Consider the following 15,270-nt stretch of genomic DNA (forward strand, 5'->3'; position numbering starts at 1 on the left):
CTAGCTCCAGACGATCTAGCTCCGAGTGGGTGAAGTGAGGCCGCTGTATTTCGACGGTGCTCGGGGAGGTAGAACCACGACGAGAGCCACCGGAAGCAGAACCATGCCGAGGTTCGGCAGAAGCACCAGGAGAACAGCGACCGGGGTGCATCGGCGTACCATCAGGAGCGTCTTTCCCGGATTCTCCCAATCCCTACATGTTGGAGGGAGTTAGCAACTTAGCCATGTCACACCAAGTTAGCAACTTAGCCAAGTTAGCAACTTACCAAGTCAGCGACGGCGACGCTTGTACATGATATAGAACTCTTGGACGGGAACACTGGCGTCGGCCCCGGATGAGGTGGCTCTGGGAGTGGTTCCTCTCGCACTCCAGTCATCATGAACCGAGTGAAACTCTGCAAGAAACGGGAGAGATAGCTCAGATTCAAACATGGGGACTTATGATGTTTTGCAACCATAGAGATTGAAACTTACCGCCATCTGGTTGCTCGTCCACTGGACATAGGCATCTTTCACAAGGTCATGCTCCTTAATCTTCTCGAGATACTCCTCGTAAGCTACTGCATAGGCCTCCTCGAGCTGAGTCTACAATTTCAGAAATAATGCGTCTCATCAACATAGCCATTCAGGAACAAGAGTCAAAACAGAGGATGAAAGTGTGGATGACTTACATCTACCTCTACCCGAGAACGGCATGTAGTCCGCGAGGAGGTAGCGTAGCTGCCGGAGGGGAGGGTAGCCTTGATCTGCGTGAAGTTCTTCTGAGGCTTGAAACCCCCAGCAAGGCAGGCAGGACGTCCATGCGGCTGGCCGGACCCCGCCAGCATCATCGCCACCTCGTCGACCGGCTCGGTCATAGGGTCCTCCACCTCTGGATGGAGCTTGGCGTACTCCTCGCAGTATCTTTCCTTGTTCTCTTTGGCCTTGCCGTAGTACATCTCAGGCGCGGGCCGAGGCTCGTTCGGACGGGGCGTCACCAGCTTCATGTGCGTCCACGCTTCCATCTCACCAAGTTCCCTCCCGAGCTTCTTCCCCTGCATCACAAAACAAATGTTATGCATATCATCGAAAATCAAAAAAATGCAGCTTGTTCCATTTTTATATGTACCAGACGCTCCCGATAGCGATCGGTGCTGCTGCTCCCCGCACTGTGTGTTCCCTGATTCCCACGGTTGGCCTTGTTCCGGTCGCTCACGGCCTTGAAATCGGGGTTTTCGCCGACCCAATTCTTGACCAACTCCAGGAAGGCGGCCCTCTTATTATTATCAGCCCAATGTGGTACAACCTGCAAAATCAAAACTCATTTGAAGAACAAACAATATAGTTGCAAGTTAGCCGCAGTACATAGAATCGCATTGACAATTACTTACCGACATGAAGTCCTCTATCGTCATAGCCGGGGCGAGTCCCTGCACAATCTCAGGCTTTGTGTACCTTACGCCCTGCTCAGCATAGAAGTGGCCGATGCACGTGATCCTCTGGTTGTACCACTGCTGCCGTGTCAACTTCCGACACATGTTACGGAGGATCACGTCCGCCCTCTCCTTATGCTCAGTCGCCACCCTATAATTGCGCTGCAATCAAGCATAACAGAAAGTGTGAGAGGCATGAGTTATCACGGTGGGGTTATCAACTACATATGAACGAAACCCAAAGAGTATGCATTACGTACCCAAAACTTCTTGATCACGGCGTCGGCGGCGGAAGTAAAGCCAGGGTAAGGCGCTATCTCAAAGTCTTCCCAAGTGTAGGCTAGCTTGGACTCGCCCCCAAGGACCGGAGTGTACATCCCCGGCCAGTACTTCCTAATAGCAGCTCCAATCAGACTCCCTGGCACGCGGACATTCTTCCCCGTATATGTGAAATTCCTGCACAATTATCAAACATTAGAAAATGCTAAGTGTCATAACGAAAATGAAATCACCTTACTACTTACTCTATCTTTCCTGGGACAAGGAGCCACTTCTCATCCTCCGTAGCAGGTTCCTTACTCTCATCGGGAACCTGCGCTTCCCCACGAATCCGCAACTTCTTCGGAGCCATCTCCGTCGAAGCCTCCACGTCCCTAGACTCCTCCTCCTCCTCCCTAGTGTCCTCCTCCTCCCTAGTGTCCTCCTCCTCGTCCATAGACTGTGAAGCCACTGAGCCAGAAGCAGAGGGAATGTCAGCTAGAAGGAGCTGTGCATCCCCCCTCGTCCTCTAGCTCGTCCTCCCCCTCGTCCTCCAGCTCATCCTCCCCCTCGTCCTCCAGCTCGTCCTCCCCCTCGTCCTCCCCGTCCTCCGTCTGCGTCTTCGTAACGCCGGGTGGGAACAATGGGTCTTCCACTCCGTCTGGAAGCACCCGGCCCTGGCTTCCGCTGATGCATCTGATCAAGCAAGGAGCTCGATGATGCCTTCCGTCCGCTCATATTGGTCAATTACCTGCATAAGAAAAGAGAAAATAATTAATAAGCATGTTGAAAATGAGTAAACACTAAGCATAATGACAAATATAGGTACTAAGCATAATGAAAAATGTAGGTATTAAGCATAATGACAAATGTATGTATTAAGCATAATGATAATGTAGGTACTAAGCATAATGACAAATGTATGTATTAAGCATAATGATAATGTAGGTACTAAGCATAAAAGACCCTCACCATTCATCACCACTCTCATCTCTAGGCATTGGGTTCTCAGCCTCACTATCAAAATCAGTATCATATGAGTATTCATGGTCGGCATTGGGTTCCGGTTGAGTCTCGACAATGTTGACTTTGTTCGCATGGCGCTTGGTGAGCATAGCTATGTCCTTCAGGTCCACCACGGTCTCACCACGCATTTGTACATCGTTGTGGAGATCCTGAAGATCTATGTCTATTTGAAGAGCCCCGAACTGCTCTTCCTCTTGATAGAAAATTCCCTCATATGTTACCGGGTCAATGTTGTTGTAATCGTCCTCGGAGGGGATGGGTAGCTTACCATGTGGCGATACCTGGAACACGACTTCCCAGCCCATGAGTTCCTCATTCTGACATGGGTAGGACAAATAATAAACTTGCTTGGTTTGGTGAGCCACAACATAGACGTCGGATCCGCTGTAGGTGGTTGTAGGCCTAACTTCAACTAAACCATTGGAGGGGGTGCTTCTCATTCCACCGTGTGGGTCAAACCAGTGGCATTTGAACACAAAGAGCTTGAGTTCTATGTTTGCGTTGTTGAACGTCAACTCGTATACCTTTTGTAACCTTCCATAGTAATCAAGATCATCGGCTCCGCGGGTGTAGACCCTAGTATTTATTGTTTTTGCATTAGGCCGGTTCTTCTGGTGAAACTCCGTATGGAAGCGATACCCATTTACATCATACTTCTCATGCGTATGGACTCTACGGTTAAAACCCTGGGAAACGCATCTCAACTCATCTTTCATCTCAACATTGGGATCAGCTCCCTACAAGTTCAGTTCAGATTATTCTGTGCATTAGTTACGTGTAATAAGACAAGTCACGGATTGCAAAGTAAGAGGAACATTTGAGAAATTACTTTTTCATGGAACCAGTTCACGAAGCTTTTATTTAAGGGCGGGGCACCCTCTTTCAGAAGAGTGTACCACTGCGTGGGAGTGGGACCATTTCTTCCTGACCACATTTCATCATGGAATTGGCTGAAAGGAGAAAATACGTATTAGACCAAAACCAAGTTACTGGTTGCAAAGTAATTGGTTCATCATTTTACCTCATGAAATCGACCACTTCCTCCATGTTCATAAGCACGTAAAGCATTATGCAATCCTTCTCTTCTGGCGAAATGTTCTCCACTTTTGAGGCACCGGCCTTGCCACCGGGATATTTGAAGAGCAAGAGCTTTGGGTCACGCTTGGGCTCGTCGGAATTGTACCGAGCGACCGGGTTATGCTTAGTGGGCACATCATTGGCATAGTACATTGTCGTGGCGTCTGCCATCTCATGGAGGAGAGTTGCCTCAGCTATGCATGCTTCAATCTTATTTTTGTTTCCACATTTGTACCGAATATATTTGAACTCCCTCTCAATACAAAACTGCCAACGATACTGCACCGGTCCCCCCAAGAGTGCCTCGTTGGCGAGATGCACGATGAGATGTAACATCGGAGTGAAGAAGCCTGGGGGGAATATCATCTCTAACTTGCATAGCATGTCCGGCACTTGCTCCTGCAGCTTCTCAATCACCTCGGTACATATCTGCTTAGCACAGACCGTGCGGAAAAAATGGCTCACCTCCGCAAGCACTCGCCAGACATGATCGGGGAGATACCCTCGAAGCATCACCGGCATCAGCCGCTCAATCCATATATGATAGTCGTGACTCTTGAGCCCGTTTATTTTTCCTGTAGCAAGATTGACTCCCTTACTCATATTCGAACAATAACCATCAGGGAACATCACGTCATATTTGAGCCACGTAAATGCCTCCTTCTTGTCGGCGCTATCAAGACAGTACTTGGCATGCGGCTTTAACCAACCTTTTCGATTGCCCTCAGCAGGCTGCATGTGTAGAGCCACCCTGTCACATATCTCCTCAATATCGACTCTAGCTGAAACATTATCCTTTGACTTGCCTGGTATGTTGCAGCAGGTGTTAAGGAATGCCTCCCCACAATTCTTTTCGGTGTGCATCATATCGATATTATGGGGAAGTTCAAGGTCCTTGTAATACTCGAGCTCTGTTATGCCTGCTATGTGAGTCCAGTTGTGCGTTTTACCATATCCCTCAAATTGGTGGCCGGGTTCCTTACTAGGCTGGAGAGCACGTAGCTCAAAGCATCAACAGTTGCACCATTGAACTTTGGTATTTCTTTATGTTCAAGCACAACTACGCCTTTCGTGAAGTTTTTCTTGTCAGATCTGAACCGATGCCCTGGACTGAGGAACTTGCGGTGTTTGTCAAAGGCAACATATTTGTGTCCAGCTTTTAGGTGCCTGAATTCTAGTTCGTGCCTGCACACTGGGCCAGCTGTACTATGCCCACAGAATAGGGCGTACCCGGGTAGGTCATGCATCGAATAGTGGAACCAAACTTTCATGATGAAGTTTCTCTTTGATGCTCGGTCGTATGTCAATGTACCGTGATGCCACGAGTGGTGCAAATCATCCACAAGTGGTTGCATTAAGACACTCAATTTCTTCCCTGGATATTCAGGCCCTGGAAGGATCATCGACAAGAATATGTTCTTCCTTTGCATTACGACTCCAGGAGGGAGATTGAGCGGAATAACAAACACGGGCCAGCAGCTGTACGCGGCAGTCGACATACCATATGGGTTGAATCCAGCGGTTGCTATCGCAATTCTAACATTCCGAGCCTCACTTGCCTCATTTGGGTGCTTTTCATCGAAGTGCTTCCATGATTGACCATCAGATGGATGTACCATGGGTACCCATTTCTTCTCGTCCTGCAATCTTATCCCGGTCTTATGCCATGTCATCTGCTTGGCAGTCTCCTCGAACATGTAAAGCCGCTGGATTCTTTTGATGAATGGGAGATAACGAAGAATCTTTATGGCTACTTTTGTCTGCCTCTTCTGACCATTGCCTACATCTACCTCATGATACCTAGAGTGACCACACTTGACACAGTACTTGTCATCCGCATAGTCTTTCCAAAACAAAAGGCAAAATTTTGGACAGACATCATATGTTACATAATCCATTTTCAATGCTTTCAAGATTTTCTTCGTTTCGTACATGGTCTTGGGCAAGCAATGACCTTCAGGCAACATGTTACCTACTGTGTTCAGAGTCTTTTCAAAGGATGCTCGAGTACTCTCAAACATGCACTTGTCGGCTAGCAACTGCGTGATGCCATCAAGTTGAGACATTTTTGCACCCGGGTATAGAGGCCTCCTAGCTGAGGCCATCATATCAATGAAGGCCCTCGCGGTTGGCTCAGGTTCCTCCTCTGGAAGTTCCTCCAGTTGTGGCGGTCCCTCCGGTTCAGGCGGTTCCTCCGGTTCAGACTATTCGTCCCATGGTAACTCTGGCATGTCAGCATCCCGAAGATCATCTAGCAAGTTTAAGATGCCATCGTTCTCATTGCCATCGATCCGCTGCCGCATCACCTCACCTCTATCACGTTCGTGCCGAGAAAAGTCGACCGGCGGGTCGTAGTCACGCATATACCCATTCCACCAAAGGTGTTTAGTCATTTCTAGAATATCCTTAGGATGACGCCTCCTGCAGACATTGCAAGGGCAACGGGGACGAACAATCCCCTTCGAACCACGAGCTAACTCCTTCACTAACAAATCGGTATTCCATTTCCATTCATCTGTCACTTGAGTCGAACTAACACGGCCACTGTACATCCACTCATTATCAGCCATCCTGCTTTATTGCGTGACAAACAACAAATAGTAGCATGAAATTGAATGCATCATATTTTTATTTTTCTACCGGCGAAAACGCGTGCATCAACCTACATCTCTACTAGGTGGGCTCCTAGCAGCCCCGGACCACGTGGTTGGGTACGTTCTCCACGTTCTGCTCGGGTGCGAGACAGAATTTCGGCAGCACCTCGCTGCTCTCCCGATACACGTCTCGGCAAAAAGCCGAGAGGATGTGCATCCGGAGAACAACAGGGAGGCGCTGACGAAATCCTGTCTCGCACCCGAGCAGAACATGGAAAACGTACCCAACTACGGGTCCGGCGACTGTCCCGTAAATGCCACAAGCGTTACGGTTCAAAATATGCTGACCACTAATGCATATTTATCCGGTAACGCTTGCGGACGGGAATTGACACCTAGGTTACGCGACTTGACGGAGAAATTAAATCTAATGACATAAAAAATGCGGAGGGGGAGTCGGCAATTCAGCTCACCATCGGCTGTAGAGGAAGTAGTCGAACAACCGGCGATGTCGACGGCCGTAGAGATGCACCGCAAGATCCGGGATCGTCACGCGGGATGCTCACTACGGGACCTAGTTAGAATAATCAAAATTTGTCAATGCAAATTCATCAATTGATAAAACAAATGCATTTCTACAAAATTCTAATTTATTTCATTTCAATTTCCATTTCTATTCCTTCATTTCAATTTCTATTTACATTACAAAATTCTATTTTACTTCATTTCAATTTCCAAATTCTTTACATGTTTCTTTCAAATTCTTAACATTTCAAATTACCTAGCTAATTGCAAATACTAAAAAGCTAAAAAAATAAACAAAAGGTAAGAGTACCTTACCATATGGCCGGCGGCGGCGGGGTGCTGCGGGGACGGCGAAGCGGCGGGAACGGGCCCGGGCCCTGCTGCGGGGCGAGGAGGCTGCCGGGGCGGGAGGCTGCGGGCGGCGGGGTTCTGCTGCGGCGGAGCAGCTCGGCGGCGCGGGGGGCGGCGGCGTCGGCGGAGCAGCTCGTCCCGGGGGGCGGCGGCGGAGTAGCTCGGCAACGCGGGGGGTGGCGGCGTCGGCGAGGCAGCTAGGCACGGGGAGCGGCGGTGGTGGCGGAGCAGCTCGGAGCGGCGGTGGCGGCGGAGCAGTGGCGGTGGGGTGGTGGCGGCAGGTGGCGGCGGCGAGGCGGCCGGTGAGGGGGCGGCGGCGGCGCGGGGGCGGGTTGCGCGGGGGCGGGTGAGGTTGGGGGCAGCTGGTTTCTGGCCCCCGACCGTGTCGACCAGGCCGTTATGGCCAATTCACTGTGCCGACGGTCGCGTATGTGCCGACGGTGACCGTCGGCACAGGTAGGGTTTTTTTTTAATTTTTTTACTGCAAATAATAAGAATAGATTATCACACATGGCATGGAAAGCAAAGGTTGGGCCCACTTTACCATGAAATAGGAGCCGACAAACCCGCAGCGGGAGTTTCCACGTACAGATTCAGGATTACAATAAGTGTAGGAACCCCATGTCCGAGAAGCCGGGCACACCCGGAGGGGGTAGCATTGGATATAGAACCATCTCAAATCACTTTTGTGCATGCCATGTGGACACACACAACTTTTGGGGCCATTCCCTAGGTCCGATGCTCGATTTCTGACGAAACCCTAGTTTTGTTGACCGCGCCGTCTACCCCTTTGACTGCATCCCATCGGGGGTCCCCCGGTGGGCGTATGCCTATGTTTGAGCTTGGTTAGGTCATAGGTACATGTGGAAACAAGGATCATACCCTATGATCCCAAGGTTCTCTCCGGTTCACCTCCGAGGGAGTTCCCCCCTATACATGCAGAATCTGCCTAAGTGTAGGAACCCCATGTCCGAGAAGCCGGGCACACCCGGAGGGGGTAGCATTGGATATAGAACCATCTCAAATCACTTTTGTGCATGCCATGTGGACACACACAACTTTTGGGGCCATTCCCTAGGTCCGATGCTCGATTTCTGACGAAACCCTAGTTCTGTTGACCGCGCCGTCTACCCCTTTGACTGCATCCCATCGGGGGTCCCCCGGTGGGCGTATGCCTACGTTTGAGCTTGGTTAGGTCATAGGTACATGTGGAAACAAGGATCATACCCTATGATCCCAAGGTTCTCTCCGGTTCACCTCAGGAGTTCCCCACTGTACATGCGAGAATCCGCCTAAGTGTAGGAACCCCATGTCCGAGAAGCGGGCACACCGGAGGGGTAGCATTGGATATAGAACCATCTCAAATCACTTTTGTGCATGCCATGTGGACACACACAACTTTTGGGGCCATTCCCTAGGTCCGATGCTCGATTTCTGACGAAACCCTAGTTCTGTTGACCGCGCCGTCTACCCCTTTGACTCCATCCCATCGGGGGTCCCCCGGTGGGTGTATGCCTACGTTTGAGCTTTGTTAGGTCATAGGTACATGTGGAAACAAGGATCATACCCTATGATCCCAAGGTTCTCTCCGGTTCACCTCCGAGGGAGTTCCCCCCTATACATGCAGAATCTGCCTAAGCGTAGGAACCCCATGTCCGAGAAGCCGGGCACACCCGGAGGGGGTAACATTGGATATAGAACCATCTCAAATCACTTTTGTGCATGCCATGTGGACACACACAACTTTTGGGGCCATTCCCTAGGTCCGATGCTCGATTTCTGACGAAACCCTAGTTCTGTTGACCGCGCCGTCTACCCCTTTGACTGCATCCCATCGGGGGTCCCCCGGTGGGTGTATGCCTACGTTTGAGCTTGGTTAGGTCATAGGTACATGTGGAAACAAGGATCATACCCTATGATCCCAAGGTTCTCTCCGGTTCACCTCCGAGGGAGTTCCCATGCAGAATCTGCCTAAGTGTAGGAACCCCATGTCCGAGAAGCCGGGCACACCCGGAGGGGGTAGCATTGGATATAGAACCATCTCAAATCACTTTTGTGCATGCCATGTGGACACACACAACTTTTGAGGCCATTCCCTAGGTCCGATGCTCGATTTCTGACGAAACCCTAGTTCTGTTGACCGCGCCGTCTACCCCTTTGACTGCATACCATCGGGGTCCCCGGTGGGCGTATGCCTACGTTTGAGCTTGGTTAGGTCATAGGTACATGTGGAAACAAGGATCATACCCTATGATCCCAAGGTTCTCTCCGGTTCACCTCAGGGAGTTCCCCCTATACATGCGAGACCGCCTAAGTGTAGGTACCCCATGTCCGAGAAGCGGGCACACCGGAGGGGTAGCATTGGATATAGAACCATCTCAAATCACTTTTGTGCATGCCATGTGGACACACACAACTTTTGGGGCCATTCCCTAGGTCCGATGCTCGATTTACGACGAAACCCTAGTTACGTTGACCGCGTAGTCTACCCCTTTGATCGCATCCCATCGGGGTCCCCGGTGGGCGTATGCCTACATTTGAGCTTGGTTAGGTCATAGGTACATGTGGAAACAAGGATCATACCCTATGATCCCAAGGTTCTCTCAGGTTCACCTCCGAGGGAGTTCCCCCTATACATGCGAGACCGCCTAAGTGTAGGAACCCCATGTCCGAGAAGCCGGGCACACCGGAGGGGGTAGCATTGGATATAGAACCATCTCAAATCACTTTTGTGCATGCCATGTGGACACACACAACTTTTGGGGCCATTCCCTAGGTCCGATGCTCGATTTCTGACGAAACCCTAGTTCTATTGACCGCGCCGTCTACCCCTTTGACTGCATCCCATCGGGGGTCCCCCGGTGGGCGTATGCCTACGTTTGAGCTTGGTTAGGTCATAGGTACATGTGGAAACAAGGATCATACCCTATGATCCCAAGGTTCTCTCCGGTTCACCTCCGAGGGAGTACCCCCTATACATGCAGACCGCCTAAGTGTAGGAACCCCATGTCCGAGAAGCCGGCACACCCGGAGGGGGTAGCATTGGATATAGAACCATCTCAAATCACTTTTGTGCATGCCATGTGGACACACACAACTTTTGGGGCCATTCCCTAGGTCCGATGCTCGATTTCCCGACGAAACCCTAGTTACGTTGACCGCGCCGTCTACCCCTTTGATCGCATCCCATCGGGGTCCCCCGGTGGGCGTATGCCTACGTTTGAGCTTGGTTAGGTCATAGGTACATGTGGAAACAAGGATCATACCCTATGATCCCAAGGTTCTCTCCGGTTCACCTCCGAGGGAGTTCCCCCTATACATGCAGAATCTGCCTAAGTGTAGGAACCCCATGTCCGAGAAGCCGGCACAACCGGAGGGGGTAGCATTGGATATAGAACCATCTCAAATCACTTTTGTGCATGCCATGTGGACACACACAACTTTTGGGGCCATTCCCTAGGTCCGATGCTCGATTTACGACGAAACCCTAGTTCCGTTGACCGCGTCGTCTACCCCTTTGATCGCATCCCATCGGGGTCCCCGGTGGGCGTATGCCTACGTTTGAGCTTGGTTAGGTCATAGGTACATGTGGAAACAAGGATCATACCCTATGATCCCAAGGTTCTCTCCGGTTCACCTCCGAGGGAGTTCCCCCTATACATGCAGAATACGCCTAAGTGTAGGAACCCCAGGTCCGAGAAGCCGGGCACACCCGGAAGGGGTAGCATTGGATATAGAACCATCTCAAATCACTTTTGTGCATGCCATGTGGACACACACAACTTTTGGGGCCATTCCCTAGGTTCGATGCTCGATTTACGACGAAACCCTAGTTACGTTGACCGCGCCGTCTACCCCTTTGATCGCATCCCATCGGGGTCCCCGGTGGGCGTATGCCTACGTTTGAGCTTGGTTAGGTCATAGGTACATGTGGAAACAAGGATCATACCCTATGATCCCAAGGTTCTCTCCGGTTCACCTCCGAGGAGTTCCCCCTATACATGCGAGAATCCGCCTAAGTGTAGGAACCCCATGTCCAGAAGCCGGGCACACCGGAGGGGGTAGCATTGGATATAGAACCATCTCAAATCACTTTTGTGCATGCCATGTGGACACACACAACTTTTGGGGCCATTCCCTAGGTCTGATGCTCGATTTACGACGAAACCCTAGTTACATTGACCGCGCCGTCTACCCCTTTGATCGCATCCCATCGGGGTCCCCGGTGGGCGTATGCCTACGTTTGAGCTTGGTTAGGTCATAGGTACATGTGGAAACAAGGATCATACCCTATGATCCCAAGGTTCTCTCCGGTTCACCTCCGAGGGAGTTCCCCCCTATACATGCAGAATCTGCCTAAGTGTAGGAACCCCATGTCCGAGAAGCCGGGGACACCAGGAGGGGGTAGCATTGGATATAGAACCATCTCAAATCACTTTTGTGCATGCCATGTGGACACACACAACTTTTGGGGCCATTCCCTAGGTCCGATGCTCGATTTCTGACGAAACCCTAGTTCTGTTGACCGCGCCGTCTACCCCTTTGACTGCATCCCATCGGGGGTCCCCCGGTGGGCGTATGCCTACGTTTGAGCTTGGTTAGGTCATAGGTACATGTGGAAACAAGGATCATACCCTATGATCCCAAGGTTCTCTCCGGTTCACCTCCGAGGGAGTTCCCCCTATACATGCGTAATGCCTAAGTGTAGGAACCCCATGTCCGAGAAGCCGGGCACACCCGGAGGGGGTAGCATTGGATATAGAACCATCTCAAATCACTTTTGTGCATGCCATGTGGACACACACAACTTTTGGGGCCATTCCCTCACTAGTAGGAAAACCCTTATAGGCAAAAGCTTAGTTCTGTGGCGCACCACTAAAAATGCGCCACAGAAACTGTTTTTGTGGCACACCAAGCAAGGTGCGCCACAGAAATAGCTTAATTTTGTGGCGCAGCAGCCGACCATGCGCCACAAAAACTTGGCGGGCCCCACAACCTGTCACCCCCAATTATCAGTGTACGTATTTCTGTGGCGCACGCGGTGCGCTGCGCCACAGAATGCGTTTCGTGGCGCACTTTCTTTGGTGCGCCACAGAAGTATTTGATTCTGTGGCGCACTTGTTCTGGTGCGCCACAGAACTAAGGGAACTTAGCTATATCATCCCGTGCCCTCCCCCGCCCACGCCTGTTCACCTCTGATCCGTACCGCGCGCCTCTCCCCTCTCCCCTCTCCTCACCGCGCGCCGCCATGGTCGTCGCCATCGCCGTCGCCGTCGCCGCCGCCTTCCTACGCGAGGGCCGCCTGCCGCCACGCTCCTCCCATCCCCGCCACCTGCAGCACAAGCTGCCGCTACGGCGAGGAGGGGCCGCCGCGAGGAGGGGCCGCCGTCGCGTCAAGGTGGAGGAGCCGCCGCGACCTCCACCCTTGCCGTCGTCGTCGGTGAGCTCCTCCACAACTGTTGTTGTCGTCGGTGAGCTCCCTCCCTCTTCCTCCCCTCCCCTCCCTCTTCCTCCCCCGCGCGAGCACAACGTGCTCGACGAAATGCTCGCTCTGGATGTATTGCTGCTGTTGCTCTGGATGCATTGCCCCTAATCGTTTTGCTTCATATGGTGTTCATATGCATTGCTGCTGCTGCTGCTGCTAGTGATGCTTATTGGAGTGTTCTATATGTTGTTCTGAACCTGTACAATGTGACAATGAAATTGTTCTGAACCGTACCTGTATATGGTGTTCATATGCATTGCTGCTGCTGCTAGTGATGCTTATAGAAAGATGTGACAATGAAATTGTCTATGCTTATAGAAATTGGAGTGTTCTATATGCTTATAGAAATTGTCTATGCCTCTGCCTCTGCCTCTACGTACTTGTTCTATAAATCCTTGTCCGAACTCGTACAAGGTAATGAAGACTTGCTCACTTGGTATTGCTTGCTAGTTGGACATTTGGTTGGTTTTGATGCTACTGGTTCATTTAAATGCATGAAATGCTACTATGGTATGCTACTGTGGTATCCTCTGGATCATTTGCAATAGTCTGGTGCACTGTTAATTATGCATTTCATTTATCTGGTTAGTTTAACTTGATTGATTAGATAAATGAGATGAACTAGCGATAATGATCTCATGGATGGTTGGATGTAGCTAGAGGGTTGCCAATCATTGATTGGGTACCCTAGCTCATGCTGAGCCCTATTGGGTTATGATGCAGTGGCTTAGTGAATGTTCCTATGGGTTTGAGGTAGCCCTGACAGCCTTTATGTTGTCCAAGGGTGGCTCCCCTTTACTGTGGCTGTTGTTGTGACTCTCTCATGCTATCTGGTTGATCCATGACTAGATTACCAGTAGCTTTTGCTGTTGAAAACAAAATAGACATTTAAATGTCTATATTACGATGGTATAACTAGCCGTGTGGTGCTAGGTGAGTTTGGATGGCTAGTTAGGGATTAATCCATGTTGGATTTCTCTGGTAGTGTCACCATACCTTGACATACCAATGTTCCCTTGGTGATTTCCTTCGGCTGATCTTCGGTTTGCTTCCACCAAATGGCTTAGTAGCAGGATGATGATACATCCGGGTATTCTACCCATTTTGGCACGGCAAGCATGTGGTGACTCACCGGCTTTGTGTGTCTTTGTTGGGCATGCACACCGCCCGGTGAGCTGTTTGGCTGCATCCGCCCCATGCTATATATGTGTATTTGACAATGCTTATGATGGATTTCTTTTAAGGACTCTAGCTAGATTAGAGGGGAAAAAGTTGCTGCTTTGTTGCCTATGATAATGGATCATAAAATGTTTCCCTTTGTCCCCTGGTTGCCTCCTTAATTGATGCCTTATGATCCAAATTACTATATTATTGGATTGAGTGATATGGCTACCGCTTGTTTGCTCTCCAAATTACCAAGTGATGAATATATAATCCCTTTGGAGCATCTGCCCCATGCTATATATGTGTATTTGACCATGCTTATGATGGATTTCTTTTAAGGACTCTAGCTAGATTAGAGGGGAAAAAGTTGCTGCTTTGTTGCCTATGATAATGGATCATCAAATGTTTCCCTTTGTCCCTGGTTGCCTCCTTAATTGATGCCTTATGATCCAAATGACCCAAGTCCCTTGCATGATCCCATTTGTCCCTAATGTTGCTTAAGATGAATAAATTCCCTCTAATCACCATTTGGAGATCAAGACTAGTTCTTGATTTCCATTAGCTAGACTCCAATATTAAAAATGTCTCCCAAATATGGAGACAAACATTTTAACATTACCCCAAGTGATTTACTTGTCGATGATTAGATGGTTGGTCGATCACTCGTACACTCGGGGTGGAGCAAGTGAGGCTTGGTGTGATGGCACAAATATCAATATCTTGTGCATCCTACCTGGCCTCACTTACTCCATCCCTGGATGTTAATATTTGTTTCGACCAACAAAGTATGAGGCATTCCATTTAGTTGATACCACTTGGCTCTTTCTTCCATTTTAGTGTCGATGATTAGAATGTTCGGTCAATTTGTACACTGGGGTGTCGCTAGTGAGCCTGGTGTGATGGCACAAATATCAATCTCTTGTGCATCCTACTCGGCCTCACTAACGCCATCCGGGATGTTCATATTTGTTTCGACCAACAAAGTATGAGGCATTCCATTTAGTTCATACTAGCTACTTTTTAATTGCATTGGCCTTTCTTCCATTCTAGCTAGTGCCGATGATTAAATTGTTTGGTCACTTGTACACTACGGGGTGGGGCCGGTGAGCCTGGTGCGATGGCACAAATATCAATCTCTTGTGCATCCTACCTGGCCTCACTGACCCCATCCCGGAATGTTAATATTTCTTTCGACCAACAAAGTATGAGGCATATGATATCTAGTTGAGATACCACTTGGCTCTTTCTTCCATTTTAGTGCCGATGATTAGAATGTTTGGTCACCTATACGCCGCAATATACTTTGTAGACGAGCTCCCCTTTCCCTAGCCGCCGTTCCGTGAACGAGTCCTTGACGAGACAACAACGCCGACATGCC

General features: G+C 50.0%; 1 protein-coding gene across 1 annotated transcript; it reads right to left on the bottom strand.

Annotated features, from left to right (window-relative positions):
• Window positions 1-336: 336 nt before the first annotated feature.
• On the bottom strand, window positions 337-3,944 carry LOC139834320 (uncharacterized). The gene is made up of 6 exons (XM_071824804.1): window positions 3,880-3,944; window positions 1,673-1,868; window positions 1,371-1,574; window positions 1,109-1,285; window positions 672-1,034; window positions 337-585 (listed from the first exon to the last, which is right to left on the bottom strand). Exons 1-6 carry the CDS (start codon window positions 3,942-3,944, stop codon window positions 439-441), a joined length of 1,152 nt encoding a protein of 383 aa, XP_071680905.1. The 3' UTR covers window positions 337-438.
• Window positions 3,945-15,270: the final 11,326 nt, after the last annotated feature.

Source organism: Lolium perenne, chromosome 1 (genome assembly GCF_019359855.2).
Source record: "Lolium perenne isolate Kyuss_39 chromosome 1, Kyuss_2.0, whole genome shotgun sequence".
In the NCBI taxonomy this organism is placed as follows: domain Eukaryota; kingdom Viridiplantae; phylum Streptophyta; class Magnoliopsida; order Poales; family Poaceae; genus Lolium; species Lolium perenne.

What these genes read in the sequence shown, in the direction of transcription:
- LOC139834320 (XM_071824804.1), bottom strand. Translation starts at nt 3,944, where the DNA reads ATGGCAGACGCCACGACAATGTACTATGCCAATGATGTGCCCACTAAG. An exon ending in ATCGCTATCGGGAGCGTCTG is followed by an intron (nt 1,035 to 1,108) that starts GTACATATAAAA and finishes TTTGTGATGCAG; the next exon opens with GGGAAGAAGCTCGGGAGGGA. An exon ending in GTTCTCGGGTAGAGGTAGAT is followed by an intron (nt 586 to 671) that starts GTAAGTCATCCA and finishes CTGAAATTGTAG; the next exon opens with ACTCAGCTCGAGGAGGCCTA.